Source organism: Bactrocera oleae, chromosome 3 (genome assembly GCF_042242935.1).
Source record: "Bactrocera oleae isolate idBacOlea1 chromosome 3, idBacOlea1, whole genome shotgun sequence".
NCBI classification, from domain to species: domain Eukaryota; kingdom Metazoa; phylum Arthropoda; class Insecta; order Diptera; family Tephritidae; genus Bactrocera; species Bactrocera oleae.
Genome location: NC_091537.1, coordinates 71,712,063 through 71,725,144, shown reverse-complemented (window position 1 = coordinate 71,725,144; position 13,082 = coordinate 71,712,063). Strand labels below are relative to the sequence as shown.

The 13,082-nt window shown below is 36.7% G+C and overlaps 1 protein-coding gene across 1 annotated transcript in view; it reads right to left on the bottom strand.

Annotated features, from left to right (window-relative positions):
* Positions 1–13,082, bottom strand: part of LOC106616385 (cell adhesion molecule Dscam2-like) — a 103,818-nt gene that overhangs the window by 60,353 nt on the left and 30,383 nt on the right. The window contains 2 exon segments of the mRNA XM_036361997.2: positions 1,847–1,996; positions 3,994–4,155. Coding sequence (XP_036217890.2) covers positions 1,847–1,996; positions 3,994–4,155 — 312 coding nt within the window.

Genomic DNA, 13,082 nt, shown 5'->3' with positions numbered 1-13,082 from the left:
GAAGCTTGCGGTCACCTCTGTACAGTGTTGTGCAAATCATTAGTAACATTTTCACATATCTGATTCTCCGCTGTTTGAAAAGGGGGATCCACTTGTTAGTGAGGTGCTTTTAATAGCCTAGGACTATTCCCTAACTGAGAAATATTCTTTATTCCTCGCCTCGGGATTTCCTGCAGTCAAGATTTAAAGTGTGCTAACATCCACATCACAGCAGCAGCAATATATGCCATTAGTGGATGAGTAGCTTGCATGTGCCCCATATCACATCATTAGAATCAAAGCCGACTCTACTTCACAGAAGACAAAGCTAAAATATTAAAATAAAACCAGAAACAGGGGTCCGTTTTCGGTTACCTGAATGGAAGATGTACGTCCTTTTCCATAAATTGGATAGTGAATAGTCACGTCCGCTGAATACCTTGATGATAATTTTACCGGTTTACCATTTTAGCTTAAGTTATCGGAAAGAGAAACTTTTGTATTCTGGAAAATTTTAATCGCTCAAAGATGACTTCTGCATTTTGCTTTCTTAAAACCGCATAAATATATAAATTAAACGTAGATTAGCTATCCTTTTGCAGGATTGAATCTTAAATGTATTATTATCTAGGCGAATCTTTTCAAGAAAGATTTTATTATTTTCAATTTTTTTTTTTTATTATTTTTTTTATTATAATCAAAAAGGGACCCCCATTACATTTGTGTTGATTTTTAAGCCGCTTTCGACAGGACTGACAAGAGCTGCCTATTCCACGCCCCGTCTAAATTTAGTATCCATACAGTTATGCAGAATGACGTTGCGCACAACTATCAGTTCCCTTTTTTTGAAGCCAAAGAGTTTGGTTATTTGTTGAACGAGGGCAAGACAGATTACCTGGAGGCCACAGATTCATCGCCTCTTGGGAACTTAGTCACTGTTGGCAACTATACTTCACGACGACATCGATATATAGTGGTTAAACGAATTAAAATTACGAACAAGCTGGTTAGGCCGGCATTTGGAAGATGATGATCCAGTGAAAAGCTCCTTTCTTCGAGATCCATGAGTGGAAAACGGAATCAATTGTGCCCGTGCTCTTCGCATGTAAAACTGGCGTAACCTCGCAAAGGATAGAGGCAACTGGCGAAGATTTATGTTCTCGGCCCAAACCGACACATGGTTGAAGTGCAAAAAAAGGAAATAAATTATAAGTTCTGAATGAATCCACCTATCCGATTATATAAAGAGTTGGTAATAAATAGAATTAAATGACTAAAACTTACTCTCAACAGCTGGTACTTCTCTTAATAAATGTATACTCTACGAAAAGGGAATAATTTATTATGACAAATAACTGGCGTCGAAGATAAATAGGAACTTGTAAAATTTTCATTACTTTTGTGTATCACCACAATTAGCTTTTATTGTAGAGAAAACAGGGAGTGATTACAAACTTAAGCAACCTTTAGATTGACCATGATATTGATGTGAGATGCAAGCTTCTAAGAACTCAAAATTTAGAGCTAGTGTTAAATTCGGAAATAAATGCAAACCCATGTGATTGTTTGTGAGAAATTGCATAATTTTGACCTATTGCTTTAGCTATATTCAAACTTTTGTCCACTAAATTTACGAAATATGTCAATATAATTATTTAAGATAACTAAAAGTGTATATTTTCATTCTTGAATTACGCGTTTTTTATCGCAAACGCTTAATACGTAGAGCCCTCAACTAAAATACGAGTATACACACTTGGCTATCAACAAACTAAATGCCGTAAAGTGAAGTCAAGCGTACATGGCTTTTGCGATGCTACATAGCCACTACTTCCTGTTAGTGTTGTTTTTATTGGAGTTAACTTACCAGTCAATTGAATTTTGCCCATATTGCTGCTCACAACGGAGTCCTGCGTCAACTTGTGATGGGTGCGGCAGCGATAAACTTTGTGCGCATCGGTTCGTGTGATATTGTACACCAGAAGTTCGCCGGTCGGCAGCATATGATTTTTGCCATCTAAAAATACAGAGGAAGGAATGTAGAAAATGTACAAAAAGCGATATAATAATATTGGCAAAATCGTTACGCTTCAGCACAAGTACCGAGTGTAATAATTTCAATTTGTTTTATTTGTTTATTTGTTGTCTAACTTTTTTCCACTAGATACTTAACTACAACCGCACACGCTCATTCACATAAGCACACCTAATGACTAATGTTACACATATGTGTCTCGGTATTTAAATATATTTCGCCGGTTGTGGAAAATAGTCATAATAAAGTTTTCAACAAGGATATGTGCAACGAGCTGTCCCTATGGTGAATGGCCGAGTAAGAGTTTGGTTAGTGCGGGTGTTCCATGTTCAAACTCTGCTCTCTCCAAACTCGTAGCACTGGAGACGGAAGTCTGAAAGTATAGCGCGGAAGAGGAAACCTTTGACTAACGAACTGTTGACTGTTGCTCGCCGGTTGTGCTCTGGATGTTTTGGATTCACTAAATCTACATAGTGTTTATAAACTAATGAAAAGCAAAAAGTTGTGTAAACTAAATTTTGACAGTGGTTGCAGTCCTTTTTTTGGAATTTCCAAAATTATTGCAATTCTAGAACTTTTAGGACGTTTAGGTCGTTGACTTATGATTACCGATAAGTTGACTACAATTGGAGAACCCAAAAAGTACCAAAAGGTCTTAAATTGTTTTTTAATCTTTTAGATGTCCTCGAGCTGCATAAGCAGGATGTTCGAACTTTCTTATCGCCGTAAGTTTTTTCATCAGTAGATGCTTCTTCAGGTGATTATATGTGCATTTGTCAGATTCGGGTGGATATAAAGCAGAAAAAACGACATCAGCCTGGAAACAGCTGATAAAAATTTCGGAATGCTAGCTTTTCGAATCAGTTTTATTCACATGTTGTCATATTATTTTCTGGATTGCTTCTCGAAATTATTTCCAGACTACTTTTTGAAAAAAATTTCACGATTACTTAAGATTTTTTTTTAGTATCGATTTAATATATTATTTGCCGGACTACATTTTACCTATATATCCCCGAATACACAAAAATAGTCTTAATTAGGCCGAGCTCCAAAGCATTTCGTTCAGTTTAACTAAACTACACGTCTCTTGATATGTATACTAGCACTGCCAAGCCCAGATCTCTCAATATTCACGATAAACGGGTACCTTCAAGGGACAATAAAGACCCCATAGCCAAAGACATGCAAGGACTGTGGAGTAGGTGTGGTAGTCTTCTCAGAGCAACCTCCCCTTTATTTTTTATCTGTCTAATTTCACTATTGTATTCCAATTCGGAATATTAGACACTGAAGCTGTTTGGGCAAGTACTACTGAACTTTAATCCATGCATAATGAAAGTTACTATGTGTTCACATAATCAAACACCAACTCGAAACTGTAAAATTTTCATATACTTAAAAAACCCAATAGTCCTAATATCCAACTAATATGGCATCAGTTATGAGCTGTGTTTATCAATATTGAGGTACACGAAATGGCTGACCATCTGACTAGAAGATAGGTAGCCATTAAACCGATAGAATTGATAGGAGAATTCACACACTATATAAGAAGATCCCCAGAAGGGACCGAATATAAAAACTAGTCCATACTTTGAATACAAGTGTATTGGCTTGGTCAAGCGAAACTTATCTGCAAGGATACAGCATTAAAAGATCCAAAGAGGTTATCAACTACCCTAGAAATAATTTGGATACTTATGGCGGAGTAAGCTGGCCAGTGAAGGCTAACGTACTCCAACTTAGAAAACTCGTAATACTTAGGAAGACATTCCTTAATAAATAGTAGTGAATTATTAATAAATTGTTTTGGTATTTCTCAACCAAATAATTTTTTTAAATATATTGTGTTTTTAAGACAGCCTATAAGCTACGGTTCTTCATATTCACTTTGATTAGTTATGATTTTCTCTAAGGTGCCTCTTACCCTGACTCCACTGTAGATGTAATTAGGTTAATACATAATGTTTACTCACCTCCTTCTAGCGACGGATATATATTGAAATTCGGTTCCTGCAGCCATGATGTTACCGTTACATACTCCTTAACAAACGATGGTATGTTACATTTAATTAACACATTGCTACCAATAAAACCTCCTGGATTTTGCACTTCCGGTTCATAGCGTTGATTCACAACTGCAGATATAAGGGAAATAAAAGAAAAACATTGCAAATGCATTAATTACTCAAATTACAACACTAACACGTAGAACTATTTATTAGAACATTAATTCGAGCCTCATAAATTAATTCTAAAAGCCTTTTAATGGCGAAAGCGAAAATTAAAATAAATGTTTACAAAGTGCTGACATGTTTAATATTAATTACAAAAATGTGTTATACAGTTGTGTATGAATAACAGAAACACTTTGGTAGCATTAATACCAAAATATTATTGTCCAGTTAGAATGAATTATGAGTGAACTATTCTCACGTAGACTTTACCCGAAACCTAACTGTCGACTCGGTAGTTTTCTTCAAACTTGCATTCGATTTGTGAACATCTATCAGAGTAACGAAGTTAGGAAAGTCTCAAATTGGTCATCAAGAACTCGTTGGAACACTACAACGTAGAATACCGTTGAACAAAGTTCACTTGGTTAAGTCCATACATTTGCCTTACCACTTTTTTGATAGATTTGTGTTACACTAGTCCATTCCTCCATTATAAACGTTTAATTTGAATGACTGCTAAAATTTATGTACTGCAAGTTGTTCGAGTTTTTTAAAGCTGTGATAAATATCAAGTTCCGGTTCAGCTACACTTTAAGTCCTAAGATCCGAGTAAATTGACAAAAGTTTCGTGAAATATTGTCATTGCACTTGAAATGTCATTAGTCTGGTGGTAACCAAAGTAAGCGTTAACAATCAACTCTGTGAATTTGGTAAAAAATATATTTTTTTTCACCCCAGCTGCCCGATTTTTCTTAAATTGGACCATTGAAAACCGGAAGGCTGGGCATTCGCAAAGATACGCTTACATGCTCTGCATTCCGCCGAATACACTTTTTCAATTTTCAAAAGGGTGATGACCCATAAAATATTACTAGGATCCCTTTTACATAGTCCACCATCAACACTGCCCCATATTCCTATGTGACTGGCTTCTCAGGGGAATGATGTTAACCGAGTCATTTTCTGAGAGTCTAGTTATTGCCTACTTATTTAACCGAACCCAGTGAAACTTAGTATTGGTGTTACGGATAGTCTTAATAGCTTAATTTAGCCCGAGTTCATTAACAAGGTCGAGTTCGATACCATGTACGTAAAATCATGATCGGGCTGACCGTAAGTATTGCCTCATACTTAAGTTGAATAAGTACATATTGGGCGGATAACCTTCAGAGCCAATGTTGACGGAGTTTTCATTGCATGTGTAATCTCCAGCCAGCAGTCCCGTTGCACCTGTTCCAGGACTCCAGGTTAGCATTTTATCTAGGATCCGAGATATTTGACAGAGCTCGAAAATATAATATGTACTCCTTAAAGAATTTGTGTCTTTCTAGGGAAAATACAGATTTATGTTTTCTCCGAATTGACAGTTAGGCCGTGACACTCCGCTCAGTTGGCGAAGAATATTATAATAAATATACGAGTATTTTAAACTGTATGATCTCACGTGAACCTTATCTTAACCCATGTGGATGTGTTTAATGTCTTTATAATAATTCTCTGACGATATGATAAAGTTGATCTCAAAATTTGACAAACGGGCTAGTGTTTCTTATAATCGTCGTTTTCTTCGGGTAAAAGTAAAGGTCTGATTTCAGCAGACGCATTAAATCAGCAACTAATTATACCGACTACTTGGTGTTGAATGGGGGTATATCATTATAATGCTACTTTTATCAAACCTGAATTAGAAAAACTAAGAAAAATTTCCCACTTATAACACCAGCTCCGTAATTTACCCGGAAAGAGTGAAGAATATACTATGTATTATACAAATATTCGATTTAAACGGGCGATTTAAAATAGTCCACTGACACCTCTCGACACCATATATTCGTGCATTAATAAGAACAAGTATTCAAAACAAATACGCTAATATTTGTTGGCAACTATTCTGCTTAACATTTTAAGCCCTGGTAATATTGTTTGCACACACTCACATCTCTGTGTATATGTGCAGCTAACACTGATGTTTAAAGTACAACTGCTTTAGTAAGTATTGTAAATATTACAATGTTAGCCGAAATGACTAATGTCTAACCCATTCAAGCCGTTTTGGAATGGTTGAAATTAACCTTCAACTCGGCGGCGGATGCAAGGGTTTACAGTTAACAACCATTCCTGCAGCTCTGATAAATTTCTCTTCCTGCGTTTTCATTACACAAAATATTAAATACCACGTATGTAAGTGCACTTATTACTTTTCCTTTATTATCGTTTTTTTTTCCTCGAAATGTTGTTTATTCTTCAGCAAGGATACGAGCATAATTCTAATTGTGGCAGTTCTGCAACATTTTGTGAAAATTGTGCCAATGCCAAATGCCAAACTGTAAAATTACAAGTGCTTGCTTTCTCATACTATAATCATGCTAATGTGTGTTTTGGTGCGTATGTTGCTGGAAATAAACGCACATTCAAGTGAAAATATATAACTTGTGCAACATTTCTTGCTACACACATATAGATAAACATTCATACATGAGGAAATTTAAGCTTATAACTTATTTTTGAATAAGATCTATTATTAAACGATGCCTTCGAAAACTAATTTAACCTATTGATGAGATACAAGCAGGAATATGGGTCTCTGTATGACCATACCGTCTATTCTACACCAACTACCATATGTATTTAAACGGAAAAACATCCACCAAAAGTAGGTCCAAGTTCTTAGGGATCAAACTGAAGAAGAAGAGAATTTCAGAGCTTGCACCCCTGCATATACCCAGATTCACTGAGATTTAGAGCGGACTGCGCACCAATGCATCTGCTGGCAATGTCCACGGTGCTATGTGTAAAAACGCATTAAGTGCTGTTGTTGGTGTAGTCCGCATTGCATTCGAGAATCGGATGAGAGCCGCTCTTCGGATGCGTTCAAGCTGTTTAGTAATCGCAGGCTTTTCGAGCGCCCTCCAGCAGACGAATACACCATAGAACATTTTTGACTGGGTTCCATAAAGCTAAAACACTACCCGTGGTGAGAGCTCCCACCTTTTCCCTATAGCTCCTCTACAACAATATAAGGCAATCTATGCTTTCCTTACTCTCTCCTCAATATTTGCAAATAAAAAACAAACCAACCTAAGAAGGAACGGCCACCCCAATATATTTATACATACCCTTCATCCATGCCTATAGAGTGATGTGTTTGTATATTAAAATGAACGCAAACAAAGTTTGCTTAAACAAATGGACAGGGTATACTCAGTGGTTATGAGAAAAGTTTAAAGGTTACCGCTTCTGTTGGAATTAGAAGGGCGTAAAAACGGAAGGGGGCGAATTGGTAATATAGCCGTATCAATGCACATATTATATACGTTAATAGCTGATTGTAGTTCAATTGGATTACTTTAGTTTATATAAATTATATATTCACATATATATTTAAAAATTTGATTCAATTCTTTTAACAAACGCTGAGCGTATTAAATTCTCAACTATTGACGCACACTGATGGAAGGACAGCTTTGGAATTAACTTTGCTATGTATGCAATCAATACACAGTTGTTGTTATTTTTTTAGTGTCAGGAAATTTTTCTTAAATATTTGGGGATGGCTGTCTAGTTAACAGATCTTGACAGAATATAAATTAGGTCCCGTTCTGACCAAGCAGACTCGAACGTTAGGGTAATGAATTATTTGTTTCTTATTTCTTAGGTCTAGTCTCTTAATTAATCGCTACTAGAAAGTAAGGAGTAGCTGATGTTATCCTCTTTCAATATGAATCTTACAATGAATATATAAACAGCAGTATATTGCTCATTTTTAAACATGATTTTATGACCCGAGTTTGAGTTTTTAATCCGACAGCCATGTCCTGACAGGTTAAGTTTGCCACGATGTTTGTAAAACTCAGAAGGAAACGTCGGTGACATTATAAAGTATTCATATAAATGATCAGCATTATGAATTAAACCGATTTAGCCATGTCCGTCTGTCTGTCCGTCTGCCTGTCTGTATATGCCTACGTAAACTAGTCCCTCAGTTTTCGAGATATCGAACTGACTCGTCGTTTTTTCGTTATTCCCTATAACATAACATATAGCTGCCATACAAACGAACGATTTGAATAAAGTGATATTTCACGAGATATTTTCAGTGAATTTAGCATGGGTTATTTGCAATGGTGCAATCTCCGAAGAAATTGTCCAGAGCGAGTAACCATAGCATATATCTGCCATACAAACCGCACCGTATTGGCATCAAACGCTTGTATGGAAACATTTTTCATTTGGAGAGATATTCACGAAATTTGGCTGTAGAAACCTATTTGATAGATAACAGTCAGTTGCTGTATTCGGACTGTAGTCAGGAATAACATACAAATGCCGCAACAACGTCAGCCTCATGAGAAGCTTTACAAATACAGCAACATCCACATAATTGAAAGTTTGTATGTATGTAAAATATGTTGATGTGAAGGTACATATATAAGCACAAACAACGTGGAACCTAATTGCATCCTTGCACGTTTCGAGGCGGCCAACCGAATGACCAAACGACATGTCAGGCAAACTCTCATTTCTTGCTGGTAATTTGAATTTTTGGCTCGTCAACTGCAGCAGTGCATGCAATAAAAACCGCACGCAGCACAAATAACAGCAACAAAAATAAGCAAAAAGCTAACAAAAAAAAAAACGGTAAACAGGAATACAACATGAGCGACAGTCACGAAAATCAGTGAAAAAGACGCACCGAGAACGCCCCATATACGCCTACTGTTTACTCCTGCCCGCTTGACCACCATCACAGCTGCCGACATCATTTCAGTTCAAATTCGTTGGGCCTGCTTTCAGCAAGCAAGCGAATAAGCAAGCAAAAAGCTTCCTCTACTGGCATTCGTAGCATAGAATATGGTATACGAGCGAAGTCCGATAAGTTCTTAGCCTCATAGTTTGATAGCGCAGCAACCGAAAGAAAACTTTAGTATCGGGTAGCACGATTCAGCCGAATCGAACTCGCAATTGTGTTTCGACGGTATGTAGAATAAGTTATGACCGCGGATGTTACAAAGATAAAACAAAGGCAATGTCGATCGTTGAATTGATTCTAGTTTTCGGAGCGGAAAATGCGTATTTGAAATCAAGGGACGTTTGGATACTCCAAACGGTATCTATTTCCTTGGTTATTAATGAGCCACTGACCAAACATTGTCTTCTCTCTGCAAACATGCGCAGAAAAAGATGACTCTGTCTTATAGGCCGGAAATGTGAAGGCCATCGCTGTTTAAGATTTACAATGTATGATCTATATAGGATGCCTGGAGAAGGGCAGACCCGGCGCCACATTCGAACAATAAGATTTCCTTTTGTTTCCATATTTAAAAAAGTCACCCGACCACAAAAATTTTACTCGAATAAAGAGGTTATTGCCGCCACGGATTATTACTTTGCAGACCTCCAGAAAACATATTTTTGAGACCGGTTAAAGAAGTTGGAGGATCATTGGAAATAAAATGAGATTTTTTTCAAAGTTGTCGTTTGTTTTTTGTAGACTGTGTAGATTTTAACGGAACGCCCTCGTGGGTGTTCGAGTGTGTGCTTGTGGGCGCTGATGCAGAACATGGGCAGAATGAAGGTTTCCACTATTATTCTGGCAGTAGCACCGCAAGCGGAGTGTTCGGTGTGCTCTGCTCGTCGTGACCATCCTCCATAAACTTTTCTCTACACAATTCAACACTTTTTTGCTGCGCCTGCATGTGTAGTGAGCGTGAGCTTCGGTACTAAAATTTGGTAAAATAGCACTGGCAGCATCCAGAAGCAGCGAGCACACACGATCAATGCATTCCATATAGCCATAGTGGTGTGCATTATTGTTGTTGTTTAAATGTTTTTGACAACTTATGTACCGACAATGGAATGCACACAGAAATCGAAAAGCCCGATAGGTACCGTTTGATTTTATCTTAGAGTCGTTCGAAGTTATTACGTCTGTAAACTAACTTTTAAGTCAATAAACGACACCAGAGTATAGTAGAAAAGTAAAAATGTCTTCCGATTTAGATTCCCCTATATATATAGAGGGTGGATCAGTAGGACAGATATTTAAACTTTACCATCGTGCCATCACTAATATACATGTGTCTAAAGAAAAAATTGACCCGATTCCATTCATTATTTACAAGCAGTCATACTATTATCTGAAAAATACTCTCACCGAATTTCAGTAATACATCGTAAAGATTGGCTTATATTTTTGGTAAAAAGTTAATAACAAGCCCTGGGTTCCCCACGTTTGGTATATGGGGCTTGAAATGTTATGATTCTATTTGTACAAAGATTGAACCAAATATATTCATTGGTGCTTGATTTGTATGCTGGAAAGTGAAAGAGTTAGATGGAATTTAAAATTGTGTTATATGGGAAGTATGCGTGGTTGTAGTCCGACTTCCCCCAGTTTTGCACTGAAACACAGGAATATCAGAAGATTGTTATGTAGCGAATGTGGTTGTAATTGCTCTAGTAGGTCCGGAGAGTAGGTTTTACGTAAAGGTGGGCTGTGCCACGGCCATCGTCTAATTTTGGCATAAGCTTCTATAAAGTCATATTGTCATCACCACCACAGAAGTTGTTTGATTTTTGCATTTATTTATTGATTTATGGTACTTTTCGTAATTTTTAACAAAACTATTATATAATTATATGTGGAGTGGGCGGCGTTATCATCCGATTTCATGCTGTCGGAGGAAATAATAAAAAATAAAATTTGCCTTGAGAAGATGTCGGTTATTTGGTTCTAGTGGTTTGGTACATTCAACTTTTTAGAAGGCGGAGCCACGCCCACATTTTCATAATTTTAAACCACACATGTCTCTACCTAACGTGATTCGTTATAATAAATATTAGTTTTGTATCTTACTGTGAAGTTTAGTACGGCATTTTATTAGTTTTCGATTAAATGCATTTTGTGGGCGTGGCAATGGCCATCTGCAATACCAAACCTTTTACGGCATCAAGCAACATGTGTACTAAGATATCATGAAGATATATAAATGTTTACTTAAGTTACAGCTACCACAGACGGACGGATGAATAGACAGTCGCCCGGATCTCAACTCGTCTCATCATCGTGATCATTTACATATACATATATTAAATTATTTTTTGAAATGTTAGCCCAAGAGGTTTGTATACTTTAAGCCATCTATCAACCATGAGGGGGTAATTTTATTATACTTATTTAATTGCGGCGTTATTTGAATTATTGTAGAATCGAAAAAGCAAATCGCGTGCAAATGGGATAAAGTAAGATTCGCTCCACGAGGTATTTGGAAGTATGAAATATCAAACCACTTAGCTAAACATGTATTCAACAAATTATTTAATTAAGTAAACTTTCACTAATAGTCTAAAACATCTCTCTTTTGCTTATTTTTAAGATCTCGTCAGGTAACATATTAGCCGCATGATTATTTTTCGTCCTCAGTTCCAGAAAATTATTTGCGTAACTTAAGAAAACGTATAATAATATTCTCAGCTTCTCTTGCCAGTTCTAGGTTTTACCGATAATTTCACGAATTGTGTTCCACCATATGGTAGATGATTTTACCGGTGAACAATTTGCTTTAAGAAAAACTTGTGAAAAAGATTAATTTTCGCCAGTAGAGATGAGGGACAAACGGATCATTCTAATTATGCTAAAACCTTTAATTTAATGCAGAAATATATTAAATATCTTTAATTTCGGTATTATTATTTAAAAGATATAATTTTTAGGAAGAATGAGACTATAATTCTTATCTTATTGTTATTTGGAGCTATGGTCCTACTTATAGCCTTTTTTAGAGGTTGTCGAAGAATTTTCAAATATACTCTTCATTCCTTCTTCCGTATCATCCAACAAAACTCTTTGTAAGCGCAAGCAAATGCAGCCACATTATCTACAAACCACAAAACCGAATTCGCCCAAATAAATGTTGGGCGCTGGAAATTTTGCCAAACCAATATAGCCTAGGCAGTTCTATGTGGCTTTAATTGGTGGTCCGGCAAACCACTATACTCCATCACATGCGCGGAACAAAAAAAAAAAACCGTTTTGCAAGCTTGGATTCAAAAAAGTAGAGCATATATCAACCATAACGAGAATGTGCGTGTGTTTGTGCATTTGAGGCCCACAGGCCAGTTAAACTATTCACAAAGATACTGCAGTTGCAGTTGGCGTTATGCGTAATTAAAAAGCACGGAGAGAAGTATAATTGCCACAAAACAACAACAGCAAAGTGTATTACTGCAAACAAAAGTATGTAAGTGTCTGCGGGTGTGTATGTGTATAGATTGCATGTGAAATTTCGAAGCTGCCAGCTTTGCCATTTTCACTCATCGACTGATTGAAGTATTGCATGAAAGCTTCCCTGCGTGTAATTGTGTGGGTTGCATCTGTAAGGCTTTAACGCAACTCGCCTACGTACAGGCATACATTTTCTGTTTTTCCTACCCACGCCAGCTCAATTTTCAATTTGGCATTCGCCGTTATCAGCCCGCAGTTTTCCCTCTGCATGATTTTTAGGCATACAAATTGCGTGTTGCGTATACGCAGTGGCTGAAGACATTTCCTATATATGTGTATGAGTGTATGTGAATGTATTTTGAAATGTGAGAGTATATTAGTGACATCCTCAGCAATTTTCCATCAGTCAAATTTGAGTAATTTCCAAGTTTCTGATTACCGTTTATAAATGTGTGGAGAGTTGTTTAAGTGGTTCTTCAGGATGCTTGTTGTTTTTGTTGAGTTTATGCAGCGGCACCTTAATTTGAGCGTTTTAGCATCCCATGTCTCAGTAAACTATAAAATTTTAATGATATTTGAAAAGTTTGGAAAATATAAACATGATTATTTTCGTTTAACTGTGACATAGCTGTGACGACTACTCTTGAAATGGCGTAAAATGATG